General features: G+C 41.5%; 1 protein-coding gene across 1 annotated transcript in view; it reads left to right on the top strand.

Annotated features, from left to right (window-relative positions):
- Positions 1-19,548, top strand: part of VCAN (versican) — an 87,260-nt gene that overhangs the window by 17,762 nt on the left and 49,950 nt on the right. The window contains exon 5 of the mRNA XM_062513419.1: positions 6,800-7,093. Within this exon, the coding sequence (XP_062369403.1) occupies positions 6,800-7,093 (294 nt within the window). The remainder of the gene's footprint in view (positions 1-6,799; positions 7,094-19,548) is intronic.

Here is a 19,548-nt window from a genome sequence, read left to right on the forward strand (position 1 = left end):
TCAATGGAAAGTTGAACTAACCTAGATTGCTGTGTTGGTAGGAAACTTACAGTGGAAGCTAAAATTATGCCAGATTTCTGATGGCCCTGTTCACCAAAGGTTGATGCTATGAGGTGTAACCTTTACCTCATGACCTAATTCATAGCAAAATGAATCCAAGACACTTAGGGTGTGCTTAAATACAACTTTTTCATATGAATTTTAAAGCTCATATCTGTGTACCCTGCCCTGATTCAATGCCAAGTCTATTAGACTTGCTTGCACTAAAGAGGACCTTATTTGGAGGGTCTGTGTCAGGGGAATGACTATTCATGGCACAAGCCTGACTAACGATATCAAAATTTGGGCTATAATGAGGATGTCACCATGGAAGTCATTGAACACTTATTGGTCTCTTGGCTTCTGTTGGTGTGTTACCCCTGAAGGCCATAAATGGTGGTGGGAATTTGTGCAGTACATTTTTAAAACAAATGTGCATCGAATTTGCAGTACTAATTTGGGTATTTGCACTGAGGATTTGTAGGAGCCGCTCCATCTCTATTTTATTCCTTTTTGGCTGTATGGAGTCAGGAAGTTAGCCAGAGATGCGGATTTCTCCTTAAATCACAAACTATTAGCTTAAATTGAAACCAGTTATCTTGGGTAACTCTTACAATTTCCTTGTTCTGAGGAAAGCCAGAGAGATTAAAGACTGCACAATTCTAATTTAAATAGTATGGGTTTTGCTGTGACAGTTGGAAGAATAACTGTGGGAAGGATTGAAAATTTCTGAGCTCCTGGAGATAAAAATGAGAACCTGGAGTCCAAGTATCATTAAGAAGGTACAAGGCATGGTGTTTTCTTACAAACTGTTTTGTAAGTTTCATCATTTTTCCTCACATTTCATCACTTATTTCAGTGTACCAGGCACTAACAGACACATTTAGGGTTCTTTTAACAGCAGGAAGTGATTTATGACTAAAGATTTTAAAGTGAGTGAGCCGGAAAGTTTTGGGTGAGGGTCTCTTGACACCACCAGCTGAAGGGGTGTCTCCTGTGGCATAATCCCTTGGATAGAGATGGGTGAGGAAGAGTTTGAATTATTCAGACAAGCAGTGTGTGCTCAATTTGGCAGCGCTGTGGTGTCAGAGATGGAGATAGAACCACCACCAGAGTCCACTGGTGGAGTTTGGGCTGTGCTGAGCCAAAGAACAAACCACCCCATCAGGATTGTCTTCTGGCCGGGCATGCAGAACCCATCTATGCCTGACAAGCCTCTGTCATAGGGAGATGGGGCACTCACGCTAACAGAGTTATTTTTGGGGTGCCTGTGGGAAAGACTGTAGAGCCTTCCTTCCATGCACCATCTGCCCCCCCCCCCGCCCCCCAATGAACTCAGGGAAGACGGATAAAACCAAAACCAGATGTTCTTTGTCCTACTCTCATGTGGTTTTGCTGTTGCCATGGAAATTTCTGTGAGAATGATAGTCATAATTAAAGCAGTCATAGTCTAAAATGTGGCCTCAGGTGAGAAGTTTCTTCTGTGTTTTGGGCAGCTAAAGATCCTCTCTGGAGTCTATTCTGATTCTGGAGCAACAATTAGATTAGGTTTCAAAACTGGGACATGGAGAAAATAATGTTTTTTTTCCTAGCTCAGGGCCTGTGGTAGAATTATGAGTCTTTCCATTATACTGGACACTTATCCAGCCTTGGACTGTGCGACATCCTGCAGGGTTAAGTTTTCAAGAGGATTCCTGTTCAGCCTATGGGTCTGCACAGAATAGACTCAAGACATTCAGGAAAGTTTAGTTTAATCATTGCTGCTGTGCATCAAAAGGAATCAACTGACTTGTTCTGACGTGCAAGAGAAAAAGATTTCTTCATCTCGCCCAGCCTCCTGCTTTAAGGTTGAACCAAGCTGCTTAGATGTTTGTGGTTTTCCAGACATGCAGAGTGGTTTTGGTAATTAGTGATTTTGTTAAGGACACCTCCTTTTTACCCTGGTGCGTCAGAGAACAAGCCCTGAACAGCAGGGAAAGAGAGGAGGGGGATGTAGAAGGACAATGCTTGTCCTGAAGCACAAGGGTAAATGTTTTAGTCCTCAGAGTCATGGTATTCCTGCTTCTTTGCACAGTTCACTATATCCTAGGAATGAAGTCTTGAACAGATTCCACGTTTTTGAGGGAAAAAAAAGTTCTGATGGCAGTGTCTCATGACTGTCTGGGCTGTGTCCAGGTGAGGAGCAGTAACCACAGGTTACAGGTGAGAAAATGCCCTTAGAATGCTCCATATAACATCAGAAAAGATGGCATTTTGTCAGTCTTAGCCAGCTTTTGTCTCTGACCCAGGGTGCCCTGATCTGCAGCTGTGCTCACAGAATCCAGGAGCTCTTAACACTCCCAAAGGATACCTCTGCTTGATGAACTTGGTGGGTTCCAACTCTCAGAAATGAATAGTTCTGAAGTTCACCACAGGTTCATTGTGTTAAAAAAGAAAAAAAAAAAAAGCTCCCAAATTCTTAGTGGAAGATAGTGTTTCTTCTTTTCAAACAAAACTATCACTGGGGAGCTAAAATGAATAGACACAGGAAAGGTTCTGTCTTGTCTTTGTGGGGTTTTTTTGCTTTAAATTTTAAATTGTGAGAGTTAAGCATTTCCTCCTGTGGGAATGATTAGCTTTTCATATAATCATACAATTAATATCCCTTTGCATTTTCTAATGTCTGGCTTTGGATGACAGTGAGGGTTGTAGAATCTGAGCACCCAGCCACAAGGTAAAGCTCATGAGCACCAAATTCCTGATGTGACAGTAATAATCACAGAATCATAGAATCATTAAGGCTGGGTAAGAACACTTTTAGATCATTAAGTCCAACCATCAACCCAACACCACTATTCCAGTCAACACAGGTTGTGTGTGTTGACCCCTGGCTTTGGTTCTAGCCTGCCCTTCTTCCCACCTTGCTTTAAAGTTGTGTGATTCGTGACATTCACATCTACCAATATGCCCAGCTCCTGAGGAGAGAAAGTGAATCAAAGCAATTAAACTTGCTGCAAAATCAGCTGATAAGATTTGTAGAACTGATTCTTGTAGAACGTAAACCTTTTTCCTCAGGGATTGTAGGTGAATCAGCTCTTGTCTTCAAGAGAAAAATCAAACTTCTTCATCTGCCCCAATATTTTGGAGAGAGATGGAAAAAGCCTGACTTTCATCAGATAACTCTTTTAACCAAGCAAAACAAAGACATGCAAGAGGAAAATCCTGGGGACTCTTGGAGTGCTGTGACTGCTGAGGCTGCTGCATCAGCCTGGATCTTTGTTTGGAACAGGAGCTAGCAATAACACACATTACATTACTGTCTGCAGCCTAAACACTGTCACGTTCTACACCCAGCCCCTGGTACTGCAGAACCAGTTTTTCTTCATCTGCTGGCCTAAACCCTGGGCTGTGCCTGCACAGAATTGCTGAGTTACTCAGGGTGTGCTCCAGCTATAAAAACAATGCACGTGGCTGTTTAAGACACACAGAACTGAACTTGCCCTGCCTGGTGTTGGTGGCTATGTCATTTGTTTGTCAAGCAGATGAGTTTTCCCTCTTAATTCTTTGTTTTCAGTATTTTGACTGGGAAATCAAGGGGCTTCCAGCATTATCTTAATAAAAACACACTTTAAGAGTGTGGCAGGATCAGTCCTCCTGTTAAATATGGAAGCTGTTGTGCTTTCTAAAACATGAGTAAATTGTAGAGCCTGCATGGATTAAATACATTTCATTAACTTCAGAATTACTTTTCTTGCTTTTTAGAAGAAATTCCTGTGGAAGGCTTGAGCCTTTTTCTCTTTGATGCTTGGAAGGAGTCAGGGTATTTCAGCCATATGCTAGAAGTGAAAGAGATCAAGAAACCCCAGGAAACCCCCCATATTTCAGTTTTTTTTGTTTTTTTTTTTTTTTTTTTTTTTTTGTAAGGTGGTTTGAGAAGCTTGCAGATGCAGAACAAACTTTAAAGAGTTTCTGGATTAATATGTCAAGCAAGGCCTTTATTAAACTCTTTGTTTGTTTTTCACTTTTCATCCTAACTGTTATTAAGCACATAAAGTGCAGATTTAATCATAGAGAATTTTAATCAATTTTAAGCTGGAGAGAAAAATTTAGGTTCCTAGAGTAAATTACTGCTATTTGCAATATGACATTTACCCATTGCTCAATTTTTTAAAAGTAAGATTTGTGGAAACATAGAAAAATGCTCTTTAACTAGAGCAATTACAAGATTACATGTTTTAGCATCTTTGCCCTTTATCTTATCACTAGCTTTCCTGAAATAAATGCGTATTTACTTGGTGTATGATGGGATTTTGCTGCCTTTTTGCCTTTTTCATGAGTTTTTTGTCACAAATTCTTGAGTGTACCAATTAGGTGTCAAGTACTTTGTATTTCACTTAAAGATGTGGGGTTTTTTATTAAATATGGGGGGATTTTTTTATTTTTCTTTCTTTCTATTTTTTTTTAATTGTGCTGGTTTGGTATGGTTTGGTTTTGTTTTGTTTTCTCTAAAACAGTCCTTGACAAAGATGGTATCTGTTTGACACCAGCTGATTTTAAGAGATGACCAAAATAAGCCCTTGTGGGGTCAGTGGAATATATTCAATGCAGGTGTTACACCCAATTTTTAAGTGTGCAGGATTATCACTATTGCAGATACAGGCATACTCCGAGGCAAATTTGAGGCAGACTTCTGCCTAGAAAGTGCAGCTTGGGTAAGTCAGTTCTCTGCAAAGTGACCTCTCTTAAAGAAGAGCCCTGCATTTTGAAATCTTACATCAAGACATAAACCCTCTTTAAGTTTCTCTGCCTTAACTGAGTGCAGATGACAGCTCAGAGGAATAAATAGCACTAACTTTAATGATGTTATATGCAAGCTCCGTTTGGAGCCAGTGATCCAAATAACTTGGTGGAAAAGTTGCTTGTCCAGTAATTTTGCACTGCTTACCCATTTTCCTGTATATTCTGTAAACTTCTCTCAGAAGGAATGTTGTGGGATTGTCTGCAATTAGTTTTTTGTTTGCAGAAGTCATGGCAGTTCGTTGTTCTTCTTCACTTTTCTCACGTCCTCATCTAACTGGACTGATATCTGCTATACAATTATTATATAATATATAATTATAATTATTATATAATTAAATTGCATTTTAACTGTTGATTTTCATATACATCCTGGCTGCTGTGAGAGGATCAGTGAAGAGTCCTCAGAGCAGAGAGGGCTGCTCTGGAGAGGCCCTTCTTTTCTCCCCTGTTTTATGGTGCTGCTTTTGGGCCAGGACTGTTGGATAACTGCATCCATCACTCTGTGCTGGACATGGCACCAGAGCTGGCAGGCGGATGCAGAAGGATGTAACAAAAAATGCTCATTATCTCTATGGTTTGAAGAGCTGAATGAACCATTCTGAGGACAAATGGCTCTTTGTTTTCCTTATCTGTCCCTCTCCAATAGACAGTCTCTGTCCCTCTACCTCCAGGCTGGAAGCTGCACACAATGTGTGTAAAGCAAGTTACACTATGGGATTGGTACTACAGCTGTAATAACAAATCAGAGCCTCTACCTAGCGGGAAGAAGAAAGTTGGCACCTTACCTCCTTTCACACTTGCATTCCTTTCAGTCCCCAAACAAGCATAATATTGATGTGAATGAAACTGCTCGGGGTGATGTAGTTTCTGTCTGCATTTTTTTGTGTTCCCTTCAGACCTCTGCCAGGGGCAAGACAGATTGCATGGCCAGTGTGGAAAAGCAGTGTTTTCCTGCAACAGTGGCTGTTGTGTCCTGGCCTGCTGTGGCTGAGGGAGGGCACTGCTGTCTTGCAACAAGTATTTTGAGTTTGCTGGTTTGAACACGCTCATTTTAGGTCTGCCTGGTTTCATCTGAAGTCTAGAAAAAATGGAAAAGCATCAGTTTACTGCTTCATTCCCAGGACATGAACATGAGAGGCTTGACTTTTCTTTAGAGTGTTTGGGTGAATGAGGCAAACCAAGACAACTGCACAATGGTGATTTACCTTGGAAGCAAAATATTAGATGTGCTGTTTGCTTTGTTTTCGTTTCCAGCTGGATGGCTGTTACTTACAAACTGTTATTCCTTGGAAGCTGAACTATACCATCAACCTTCTAGACTAACTCAGCTTCCCCATACAAAGAGGGCTTTGTGCGTGCAACATGTCTTGTGCATTTCCTCACCTTTGTTTCCACAAGGGGGAAGATGAAGACTGATGGAAATCTGACCATAAAAGCTGCTCTAGAGCAGCCAGGGAAGAATATTTCCTATTATTTTGGGTGTTTGAAGTGAGATTCTAACAATGACTAAAAGGGCCAGGTAGGAGGCTTGCAGAAGTAGATTTGCTTTATGGAAAAAGTACATTCTAGTGGACTGGATTTAATTAACTCATGTGATCTGCAAAATCTACTCTAACAGGGGTCACGGTGGAGCCTCAGGGCTGCTGATAGCTCTGCTAGAGACCAAGGGGGGGACTCTGTGTCCAGCCACAGTGTACTTCATGGCATAAAATTTGCTTATAAATGCTCACACTTTGTGGTAGTTTAAATCTCAAATTCAAGCCTGGAACATTTTCTTTACAGCTATCTGGTTATTTTTCTTTTTAAGGAAAAAAAAATTACTTGTGTTTTGGGAAAAAGCCCCAACCTTTCAGGACTCTGGGTGGGTAGGGAGGCAGGAATTGATTGATGGCAGGATGTGCTTCTAACTTTTTTTTTTTCCTTTTTTTTTTTTTTTTTTTGGTTTGGTTTGGTTTGGTTTTTTTTTTCTTTCCTCCTCTAGACGACGTGGTCCACGTCTCGGCCCCCCAGAAGTTCACCTTCGAGGAAGCTAGGGAGCTGTGCGAGGAGCGAGGCGGTGTCCTGGCATCCGTGGGGAACCTCTACGTGGCCTGGAGGAACGGCTTTGACCAGTGTGACTACGGGTGGCTGGCGGACGGCAGCGTCCGGTACCCGGCCTCCGTGGCACGGCCGCAGTGCGGCGGGGGTTTGCTTGGGGTGAGAACCCTGTATCGCTATGAGAACCAAACAGGCTTCCCTTACCCCGATAGCAAGTTTGATGCCTACTGCTATGAACGTAAGCATTCATTATTATTTTTCTTTCCCTGTTGTGATTTCCAGCATGCTTGCCGCCGCGAGTAGCGGTTTCTCTATCGCGCGCTCCCTTTCGGTTCTTGCGGCGCGCCCGCGGTTTTTTAGAAACTAAAAGGAATGTCTTAAAGTAACATTGGCAGGTGAAGACAGGCAGAGTTTTAAGGTAAGTTTTCAGCCTGGGGAGTGTTTTGACTGTGAGTCTGTGGGTGCTCCATATTTTTGTGCCTGAGTGCACCATGGTGTTTTTGCATTTTCTCAGTTGGACACAAGGCAGGCATTCAAAGCATACCTGGGCATGTCACCTTCTCCAGGTGACTCTGCCTTGGAAGAGATGGTCTCTGGAGGTCCTTTCCAACCACATCTATTCTGTGGTTCTGTGATAAATGTCTGAAAGATGAACAATAGATATCCTGTCTCCAGTGATGGCAGCAAGAGAAACTGTTCATGGGTTGTGTATACGGCTGACCACTTTCAGGTCTCAGATGCCAGTAATTTGTGGGCTACTTCTGGATCCCAGGGATGTTGTCCTATCATATTCTTTCTCTTTCTTACTCAGTGTTTCATGGGCCAGTGGGTGGTCTAAATTGCCTTTCTTACTGCTTGTTTCCCTCCTGGTATTTTCACAGGCACTACAAGCACTTGCCACATTCACGCTGTAGATTTCACCAATCTAAACCAGATGTCCTACACACCTGTCAGCTTTCTTTTGGGGTCAAATATTGCTCTCTAATCTCATCTATCTTCAGTGCCAGCCTCCTGGCACTGCTATTATGGTGCAGCCTCTCCTTGCATAGGTTCCTGTTGTCCCTAAAGGTTCACCAGTTCCCGGCTGAATATCCTGCTTCCCTGAGACTTGCAGTCTCAGCACAGGTGGGGTTGGACAGCTCAGCTATTTCCCTGCAGGCCTCTCTGTCCAAGAAAGTTCCTTCTTGCAAATATCATGACTGACATTAACACTGAGTTAAAAGTTCAGAACTTGGTCATTAACTATGAATATTTAGGTTTTTTGGACTCAGTCCAGTGACTGTAACTCAGAACTACTTGAAATATGCAGTTTGTACTGTCCCCATTTTTGTGGATGATGAACTTACTGCAGCTGCAGATCTTTCTAGCTCAGGCACTGAAGTTCCATTTATGAGCAAATCTGACTCTTTGAGAACAAATCCCAACATCTGCTGCAACATTATGGTCTGGCTGTTCTCAGACAGTGCTGGTTTGTTGTTCTAATTTTCCTTTATAGTTTGTGGGTATGGTGTTCCAAAACTTTGCATGTGGAAATAGTCCTAATGGAGCTGCTTACAGGAAAAAGGACTTAAGTTCAGGAGTCTGTGCTGTAAGCTGCAGAGCAGCATTTTGTCATATCACTCCTTCTCTTCCTACTCCAAATTGTTTATGACCTGTTTAAAGTGTTGTGGATACAAAAGACTTTAATGAGGGTGTATTTCATAAGTCCCTCTAAAAGACTGGGGTAAGAACTGAACATTTTGCCTGTGATCTAGTCTTTAGTTAGGACAAATTCCAACCTGCTGTTTGTTTTTGTGAATTTCGCTGCTTTCAAACAAGATGTGCCTTTAAAATGTTCTTTCCAGAAGTTATAGTTAGCACTGTTTGTGGTAACATACCGTTTGTTCCAAAAGTGACCTTGATAGGTATTGGGATGTTGCCTTTTGTATAAAGGCTTTTCCTGCAAAGTCTTGTCCTTGGTATATAAAGAATAAATTTTTCATCACTTTGCAACCCATGAATAGACAGCTCAGGACTATCAAACTTTTTACAAGAGAAAATAAGACTTAACCAAAATAATTTGGTAGAGGCTGAGCGGCTCTCTAGCACTTTTAATTACAAACAACAGAATATCAGAATTAATTAAACCCTGCTGACCAGAGGACTCAGGTTTTGCCAGATACATCTGGCTTTTTGTAGGGAAATGGAGGGGTGTCATGCTGTACCCTCCTTCAGGGTGCCACAAATTTCAGAAGTTACTGAAAGCTCTCTCTCCCTCTCAGAAGGTGCTTGGGATCTTACAGGAACCAGCTGTGACCCCTCACTGCTTTTGCTAAAAGATTTATGTAAGTGGTGAGTAATGGGACTCCCTGCCCAGCATCTTGGTCCTCCACATCTCAAGCAGCTGCCTGGTGCAGTGGCTCTGTAGTGAGTCACTCTCTCCCACTGGGGCCTTGGAGCCAGTTCCTTCTTTGGGGCAGAAAAAGGGAGAGGATTAAAAAAAAGAAACGGCTCTGCATGAGAGCAGAAGGCTTGAATTTAAGCCCTTTGTTTCAAATCAGCTTTTGTCTGGAAGTTTCTTCTGAAATTTCCCATTATCTCAGTTTCAAAGTTTCAGTCCATCACAAAATCTGCAGTCCCCCAGCTCTGCCTGCTTTGGGGCTGACATCAAAGCTTCCACAGAGTGATTCCCACAGTGTTTGACCCCAAAACTGTCCTGCCCAGGACCTGAGCTCTCAGTGTAAGCCCAGCCCTTGCTCACAGCCCTCACTGTGTCTCTAACACCCCTTGGGAGTGTCTCCCTCCTCACCTGGACACACAGTTACACCTCAGCACGTCTGTGCCAAGCCAGGCAGCTGTTCCAGTCCTCACAAAGACAAATTATGCATTTGAGAAAGGGTATATCTCCTTCTTCTCTGCTCAGGCTCTTCACTCCTGTTTCATGATTATGCATCTCTCTGGCGGAAAATCTCAAGATACTAGTTTTAATTTGTGGTTTTAAGAACCCTCAATCCATATTTTGAGCATTTTGCTTGCTTTTACAGAGGAATCATATTTATTGAAGTACATATAAAACACAGAGAGCAAATTCAATTTAAAAATGATATTCACTAGTTTCAGTAGAGCAGCCAACCTGGACAAGTTTTAAAGTACAGTTAAGTTCAGGATTTTAACTTCAGCAGTGTTACGGGTAGAAAATTATATTGTATGAAGTGTCATGACTTTATGAAAATAAGAGTGGCCCAGACTAATAATGCATGATTTAAAATCAAAAAGCCTTGTTAAAAATCCCTGAAACTTTCTCCCCTTTGATCACAAGTGCTTTTCACTGTTCAAAAACCACATGGGTCTAAGTGTCTGAAACATTATCTGTGTGTTTCGTTTCATGCCTCCAAGGCTTTTGCAGGACCTTTTCTTTCTTTTTATCTTCTTTTTTTTTTTTTTTTTCTCTGAGAGATACCTAATCATATATCTGATGGGGCCTGAAAAGGTTTCAGGTTAGACACCGTGATTAAATACTTGAAGCTCCTTGGGGGCCATCATCAGAGGGAAAGTTTTTCAAATGATAACATATAGGACTTATATCAACATGTTTAAATTAAAAAAAAAAAAATGGAACAGCTGTTGCTGAGCACTTATGGTAATTTTATCATTAAGAAAATAATTTTCAAGAGATACATATTTAGTTATTTGTTCTTTCAGAGAGCTATAGGGGATTTATTTAATGTTGTACTTCAGCCTTCCAGTCTCTCCAGGCCTAATTCACTGGACTTTGTAGAAATCTTGTCTCAGACTTCAGCTGACTGTGGATGGGCCTTTTTATCCCACAGCACCTGTAGAACAAATTGCATTCCAGAAATGCACTAATCAAAATGCATTCAGGTTTTTAACTTACATACCTGCAGCAAAGCTGAACTTGATGAGTTTTGTAAACAGAGGTGGTTGAATTTTTTGGAACATAAATCCACTTTTTTTGCTGAGAAATACTCATTTATTAAAGCTGAATTCTTTCATAGACCTGTATTGGTTTTGGCAAATCTTGCAGCAAAACATTTTTTACTTGACTCAAAACACGTGTTGACTGTTTCTGTCTGGATTTGTCCATTCTCTTTCCCATTTTCCTCTCTCATTTTGACTTTGTTTTGTGCACATTTATTGCTTCTCTTCTGTTGTACCACTTTGGTTTGGCATCACGATTTAATTTTACCTGGAGATTGGAAAATTCCAGTTCTGGGATGGTGCTGCCATGTGTGTTCTTCAGGAATGGAGTCCATGCTGCTTTGATTTTTTCAATGCAGCCCCATTGAAAGAGGTTCCAACTCTGTTACTGCTTGGGGCTCAGGGCCTCTTGCTTTGATGTTTCATCTGCCTAAAGCTCAAAATCAGAGCATGATTTTGTAGAAGAAACATAAGAAATTATGAGCTCCACAGAATTTTGAGGAGTCCTACAGCATGAGCCACCACGAGGGCTGGCTCAGCCTCAGGAAGCATCCACAGTGCTCCTTTCGTCCAGCAGCAGGAAGGATAAAGACTCTTAGACATGGCTTAAAAAGCTGGCAGGAGAAACGTTGTCTTCCCCTTCTGCTGCATGTGACTTAGCTTGGAAAACCTTGAATAGCTGGGCAGCTCTGTCCTTCTCCACAGCAACCGTCGGTAGCTGCGTGTCCCAGCTATTTCCTGGATGAGGGAATTATTTCCAGCCTGATGTCAGGGGCTGTGTTACAGGAGATCTGTGGATGTCAGACCAGTTTGGGAATGGACGCAGAATAATGAGGACATAGGGCGTGGCGACGCACGAGGAGCAGAATTGCAAACTGAAGGGAGAAAAAAACAAAACCTAAAGGGAAATTTATCTCAGCAGAAACACAGTACAGTGCTGGACATAATAAACACAGTGTGCTTTCAGAGTTCAGTATCAGAATGGGCAAATGCCTTTGGGCAGATGAGGGTCCCGAGGTCAGGGCACTGACCACAGGGTGTGCAGGCTCTGCTCAGGCTGCCATTCTGTGAAGGTGAAGCTGTACAAAAAGATTACCCCCAGACAACCATTTCCCAGCCTTTTATTATTCTCCTAGGAAAGTAGATTTCTGTTCTTATCTCAGATATGTCATTTATCAAGACCTGCACAGCTGCAGAGATCCCCAGTAATGTCTTGGCTCAGCTATGGCTGTAGTAAATCCCTGCCCCTCTCTGCTGGGCTCGTGGTGACCAGCACACAGACAGCTCACTCTGCCTCAGGGCTTTGAGAGCTCAGTCACAGCACTCTGAAAACTGCAAGAAGATCTCAATCCACTCCGAACCAGCCCGTGCTGTACATCTCAGCAGTATCTCACTCTGAGAAGCAGGGGGAGGATGTGGCCACTGGGTGCAGCTCAACCTTTTAAATGCTCATAAAGCAGGAACAGAGATTTATCAACCTGACTGATGTATGAGGAGGAGCTGTTCCGAGCACCATGGAGTGCTGGGGAGGAGATGCTTATTTTGCTTGAGCAAAGGAACTTGCATTTACCAGTTTTGAATCACTGGGTGCTTTAAGAGCAGCATTTAAGAGCAATGTTGTGGCCAGGTGGAGAAAGAGAAGACACAGTTGGAGGGATTTTCATTTCATTGCCTCAGGTTGCTAGGTGGATCAGGTAACAAGGATATGATCAGAATCAACAATATGAAGAAGTAGAAGGTCCACCTCTTTAAGTGTTCAAGTGCAGAAAATGTGAATTGATTTTTCTCTTTGTTACCTTTGCTCAATTGCTGTTGTGGGGTCTGGGCATCACCCATGGCACACAGGGGTGATTTCCCTCCTTTCACACCAGGTGGGGGGAGCAGAGCACCAAGAATTCTGCTTTCAGTTCTTACCCAAGTGACAGTCTTGACCCTTTTTGTCCTTCAATTGTTTTTTTGCGGTCGCAAAGCAAAAATTATTGCTTTTATTTGGTGCTGGGTTACAGATTTAATTAGGAAGAGCTGACTAAACAGGCTTGCTTTTTTTTTTTTTAATCCTCTTTGGCAGGTTCATAATAAATAATGTGGAAAGAGAAATGCTATTGTTCTTTTGTGGATAGATTGGCAGGTAATCATTAGTTCACAGAACTACACTTACATGTGGGGAAACCAGGAGATAGCATATCTTTCACCCTTCAACCATCTGACTTCAGAAATTATGAAATAGCAAGTGGTTTTACTTAAGAATGTTTGTGTTCACGGAGCTGAAAGAGCTGCTGCCTCTGCTGTTCTGTTAGCTAGAAAAAAGGACCTTGGGCAGTGGTGTGAAGAGGATGCAAAACTTTTCATTTTAAGTTTTCCTTGCAAATAAGACAGACTGATAGCTTTCAAATTTCTGGGTTTTTTTTAAGAATCCCTTTGGTTTTCTCTGATATGGCACATGCTTTGTAAGCAGGAACCTGCATTTAGTTTTTCATATTTTTCTCATTACATTTGTCCTTTGATTTCAACATCTGAAAACAGGGTGTAGGTGACTGGGAGTATACACCTGGAGTTACAGAGAAATAGTGACAGATGTCAGATTTTGAATTCTGCTACCAAAACTCTCATTATTTATTAACAAAATCCCACATCCCCTGTGCACCACTGCTTCTGGAAAGGTGTGGATGAGCAGGTACTGAATCAATGCCATGAGGTTTCTTGGGTTTCTTGCTCAGTTTATAACTTAGAGCACCCTTTTTTTTTATTTTAATCTGTTCTTAATCTTAGACTTGTTCAGTTTGGAAGGTTTTGCCAGTAATTTAAACTCCAGCTGGCAAAACTTTTGGACTCAGGGGAACATTCAGGGCTGTTCTCTCTGCCAGGGTTGGTAGCAGGGATGGAAAAGCCACCAAGAAGAAACTTAACAAATTAACATATAAAAATATGTAAAAATTAAGCGAAGCAGCACTCTGCATTGGCATTGTGCTGAAATTGGTCTCAAAACATTTCAAACATTAATTTTGAGTGTCTCAACATTACTTATATTTTGTAATAATTTATTTTGGCTGCAATTCACAGAAAGAATTCACTATTTCCAGCTTTTGTTCCAACTTAAAGCAATTTTATGTTGTTTTGGTTGTTAGCAATGACTCAAAACAATCTCTGTCTATAGGGTCTATGTCCTTCCAGGTTCTTAGGTGCATACCTAAAAGTAAACAGATAAACAGTGTTTCTGAGTGCAGAAAAATTGCTCAAGGGATTCAAATTAGGTACATGGGTAGATCTGGTAAAGTTGAAAAGCCATAAATTGTAATATATTTAATTTTTAAAATAAGCATTTCTCCTCCATAAAGTACACTAATACCAATCCCAAATTAAACAGCAAAGATCATGCTAAAATCCTTATCTGGTAATTGCAGAGGTAGACCGTGTCTGAAGTTGTGCAGTTTGATTTCCTTGAAAAGATAGTATGTTTCAATATTGTTCCATAATTTTAAATCCTTGTTTAAATCATGGTTGAAAAGAAGAGGGAGAAAATTCAGTACAGTACAACCATAATATAAATAAATAGAGAGTGGAAAAGTATAGCATCTCTGCAAAGTCATACAGCCCTTCCAAAATCAACTTCATGCATGTTGTTCAATGTAGAAGGAATTGATTAAAAAGAAGAAAAAATATAGTCTTTGATATGAGCAGCTGTTGGTGAGATAATTTGCTTTTTTGCTGCTAATATGTTCATGAGTTTTATTAGGAAAATCTGCCTCATGTCTTGAACCAGAAGGAGGACAAAGGAGATAGCATATTGCATGCATGATGCAAGGAGTACAGTAATGCAAAACATCTGGGTGGAGTGGAGGACAGCTCTAACTGGTGTTGTCTATTGGAAAAGTAATCTTCCCTTTGTTTATTTTATTTTTGTTATCACACAGAAAAAAAAAATTATGATGGATAGAATTTTCATTGAAGAAGTGCTATGAGTTTTTTTTTTTAAATATACTCCAATAAGTTTGCAATCCTGAATGATGTGAGTGAAAAAACTTACATATAATTGTTTTTACAAAGTGACTTTAAAGGCCCTCTGGTTGATTGTAACCAGAGCTGAATTGCACACAGTTTCCATGGGAGAAAATCTGGATGTTTATTGATAAACTCTTAAAAAGTATGGGCTCTACTTATAACACTCTAAAAGGTAATATTTATTGATTCAGTTATTGATATAAGCAAACCAAATATGTTTGGTGTTTTTTCAGGTTGGCATAATAAATGTGTACCTATTCTGTGAAGTCATTAGCAGATAATAAGTCACGAATAATAAATATCTGCATCCCAGGCATAAATATGTGAACTCTTGGGACTTCTAAGCATTTCTTGGAAATTTGGAAGCTGTGTAAGTGGTTGTGAGTAAGTGTACACAATTTCCCAGCAGCTATGAAATAAAGTTACCTTTTTTTTTTCCTTATTTTCCACAGATTAAAAAAAAAAAAAATCACATTGCCCTCATTTTTGTCCAGCTCTGTTAGAGGGTATTAAAGTTTTCATATTCGTTCAGAGGGTGATCCTGATGGTCACTCAAAGTATGGCAGCTGGGTATGAGCTGAGTGAGTGTTTGTGTTGGCTGCAAAGCCAATTCCATCCACATTAAGGAAACCGATCCTGGATTAGAAGGGAGAGATTGAGAGTTTGCTGCCTCCTTTCCACTTTCTCCGTTAAAAAACTCAAAAAAACCCAGCTGTTGAGGAAAATTGGTGAATTCCTTGGTAGAGATTTAACAGCTGCCACCCAGCAGCACACACCACTTGTGTGCATCTTTCATTTCCCAAACTGTGAAGCAAAACTTGTGTGGCTTAAACCAGCCCCATGCAAGCAGAGATAGGAGGAGAAAATGGCAGGAATTCATTGATTCTTGATTGTGTGAGCAGTGTCTCACAGATCGAAAAAAGGAACAAACATTCACTCTAGGCTGTGGAACCCCAAACACAAAAATCTCCTGTATTCAGTGTATGCTTTGCTTAGTGGGGTTTCAAGAACTCTACTCTTTTTTGCTCAACCAAATGTTTTAACTTAAAATAAACAAATAAATAAATAAATAAATATGTAGTTAAATCTTCTTTGTAAAGCCACAAAAAGTTTTAATGTATGGTAGGGAGAAGAATCTGCTTTTTTTTTTTTTTTTTTTCTGCTGGCAAAGAGCACCTCCACTTTTAAAGATGGCAACGTCATACTTTCTTGCCATCACAATTTCCTTTTCACTTTCACTTCCCCTACAGGAAAACTGAAATGTCAACCCTTCTACCTCATTTTCCTGCTCTGTAATTCTACACATTTGTCTAGAAATCTTGAGCAGTCATCCTCTGACTAACCCCTCCTTCTTCATGGTGAATCAGGCGGGGCTCTTGCAAAGGTGGCATTTTCAAAGCTGAGTGTGTGAAACTGAACAAATATTTGTGTGACCGTGACTTGCACATGTGAAATTCATACCTGCAGCTGTCAAAGGGGCACCTAATTAGCCATGGGTTAGTGAAAAAATATGATTTGTGCATGCATGCTGCTTATGCTTGAGTATAAACTGTAAAATAATTCAACTGTTTTGATTTCTGTGTGCAAGGGGAAGTGACTTATTTGATCTATTACAAGCTGAGCAAGCTTTTATTTTGCAAGAAATTCTAGATGTAGTCATGTCTGTCTGGTAAACAGTGAGTCCTCATAAGCACAGATTGTTTAATGCATTCTTTATATGCTTAGTGTGATTTAAAAGCTGTATTTTGCTCTTTATTTGCATCCTTATAAGGCTTTTGAGTCTCAGTCACTTAGCAGTTAAGAGCATTGGTTTAAGACATTCACAGCTTCCACCCATCTGCTCCCATTGCCCTTCTGAAGAATACTGACCTGGAAAAACTGCCAGAAGGGAAGATGATTCCAATCTGGGATTTTCCCAAGGAAAACCTCTTTTCTGAGCACTCACTTTTTCCAGGATTTTAAAATCTGCTGACATGCCTTGCGCTGTTGGCACACATTTCCTCCTCAGATGGCATGGAAATGTGGGCTAAAAGGAGTAGAGAAGCAGCAAGGACACCAGGTTGTTTAAAACATCACAATTTGGTTTACTGGAAGGACCTTTCTTTGTGCCTCCTGTTCATCCTGGATAGCAACTTCCTTACCTTTCCCATCATCTAGAGGGTTCAACACTTTGCCTTTGCATGTTCAGCACTCCCATGGAAGCATTTCTGTGTGTGGAGGAGTTTCAGACGTGCATCTTTGAAGTGTTTTCCAAAGATCAACATCATTTTAGTAATATTAAGTTTATGATCTTACGTTTCAACATTCTCACCTTTCCCCACAATAAGTTTCTCCCAGCATAATTTAAAGGCAGGGCAGCAGCAATATTTTCTGGTGGCATGCTTGATCCTGCTGCTTGAGCACACTCTCTGCAGTAAGGATTCCTTTTTGCAGTTTGTAATTATGTGCTGAAAATAAACTAAAGCATTATTTCACTCCCTTTATACATCTGAGTTGGATGCTGCATCAAGCTTTGAAGAAAACCCACAGCTCTACTCATTTATGACATCTTGAAATAAACTTTTATGTCCCCAGATCAGTACCTGACTGGCTGATGGTCACTCATGTAACACAAGGACTTCCAGGGGTAATTATATAAACCACAAATATGAAGATTATTGCTACCTTTTTCACTTTATCTGACTTTAGGCTAGGCATTCTGAAGCTTTACAGTGTTTGACTGCGTGTTATTTAATGCTTTAAAGAACTACCTAAAGCCTCTGAACTTTGCACTTATTTTTCAGTGTGGCATTTCGTTTTCATTGAAAACATTCAAACTAATGAATTAAAGTAACTTGTGTAGTGACTGTACCTTTTCTTTGTTTTCTTGGGTTTTTTTTTAAGCTAAAAAAGTCACGACAGAGCCTACGACTGTTGAGCCTGTGACATCCCTGAGAACTGACAGCGTGAAATCATCGCCTGCTGGAGTTCCTCTTGAACCTCCCATCCCCGAGACTCCACTTACTGAAGTGCCTGCCACCCAAATGGTTTCTTTGGAGGAAACAACCCCAGAGCCTGAAGAAGACACAGAAATTACTACTGATGTGGCTGAGGAGAAAAGGGAGATGGAAGTGCTCATGGAGAACATTCCCTTAACCACCCTTCTACCTCAGACTGTCACCGACGGCGAAATATTCACTTATGACACACTGGGAAGGACTGAGTACGATGTCTCACCCAGGCTAACAGACACCACGTCCCCAGACTTGGAACTGGATCACACTTACTCTGAAGCAGAGCTGCCCGAGGAACAAGGTAGGTCTGAAAGCATTGAGGACGCTTTCTTGACCTCTGTAATTTTTCAGGATAGCACAGCTGTAGTTAAGAGTTCCACTGGTTTTTGGGAAGATGCTGAAACAGGAGGTGCACAAAAGCATGATGCTGATAATCAGACTGAACAAATAGAAGTGGGTCCTCTGAGGACAGCTACAGACAGCTTCCTACAGACTTCTCGGAGAGAGGCTGCCAGAACAGGGACTTCAGATTCATTAACAAAAGAGAACATGTCTCACAGTGCCCACCTCACAAATGCACCCACAGAAAAATCAGTGGAGGCAAAATCTGACGAGAAGCTTACCACTGTTGTAATCCCCAAAGCTTTGCTCACCGATGAGTCTGCAGAGAGGGAAGGCAATGAGAGCATGCACACCACTGTGCCTGGCACAGATTCATGGGTGGCTACTGGTCATGCTTCAGGATCAGAAGTGCCAGCTGCATCAGAGACACTCCTAGATGAACATGCAGTAACCACTGGGCAGTTTTCTGCAGTGGAAGACTCAACACCATGGGTTAAATTTAGCTCTGCAACAGCGTTTGACAGCGAAGCCTCAGGTCAAGGAAGCAGAGAGGACCTGGGGGACGTGCAGCCCACCGTGGCATCTGGAACACCTGTATCCTTTTCTGTGTCAGCTGCTGATCAAACAGAATCTGAGGCCATCTCAGGAAGCACTGATTCCCTGCCAAGCTTTGGAGAAGGCACCCTGTCTCTTATCCCCTCATCTCAGCAGACAGAAGCATCAGCTGTCTTAGAGGAACAGGAGAAAACAAAACAGCCAGAAATGAGGACGACAGATGTGAGGGACCCTCATTCCACAGCTGCCATTCCTCCTTGTGCTACAGCAGAATCTGAGGGATGTTCTGCAAGGGAGAAGATCACACAGGCTCCTCCAGGTCCTGGCACGTGGCTGCCAACAGATAAAAAGGAGGGGTATATGACAGAAGAGTCATCTCATACTGGAAGAGTGATTGAGTTTGCTACAGAGGATGGCTTCTCTGGGATGGAGCCTACATCATCTCCAGGGCACATTGTGGAATCCACAATGCATCCAGGAGCTCCAATTTCAGCAGCTACTGATGCAACTGAGACCAGCAGGGAGCCAGCAGAGACCACAAGGGATGAAGAAGTGGTATCAGCTGATTTTGGTCAGAGTAGAGATACTGCAAGTTTCTCCCACACAAGCAGCTCCTTGGATTTGGAAATGACCACAGTATCAAAGATACCAGTGGAAGAAAGTAGTGCAACCATAGGGTCTTTTAGCTCCTCCAGTGTAACTCTATTGCCAAGTGCTGTGCCCACAGCTGTGGGGGTAACTGAGCATGAAGGAGATGAGACATTAGGGACAAAGGAAACTAATAAATTTACAGATGTAACAAAGGTAGATACTGCAGTTCCACAGAAGGAGTATGATGCTTCCCTAGTTCCAGTTACTGTAGAGAGTGAGGTCACTAGAGATATGC

This window comes from Cinclus cinclus, chromosome Z (assembly GCF_963662255.1).
Source record: "Cinclus cinclus chromosome Z, bCinCin1.1, whole genome shotgun sequence".
NCBI classification, from domain to species: domain Eukaryota; kingdom Metazoa; phylum Chordata; class Aves; order Passeriformes; family Cinclidae; genus Cinclus; species Cinclus cinclus.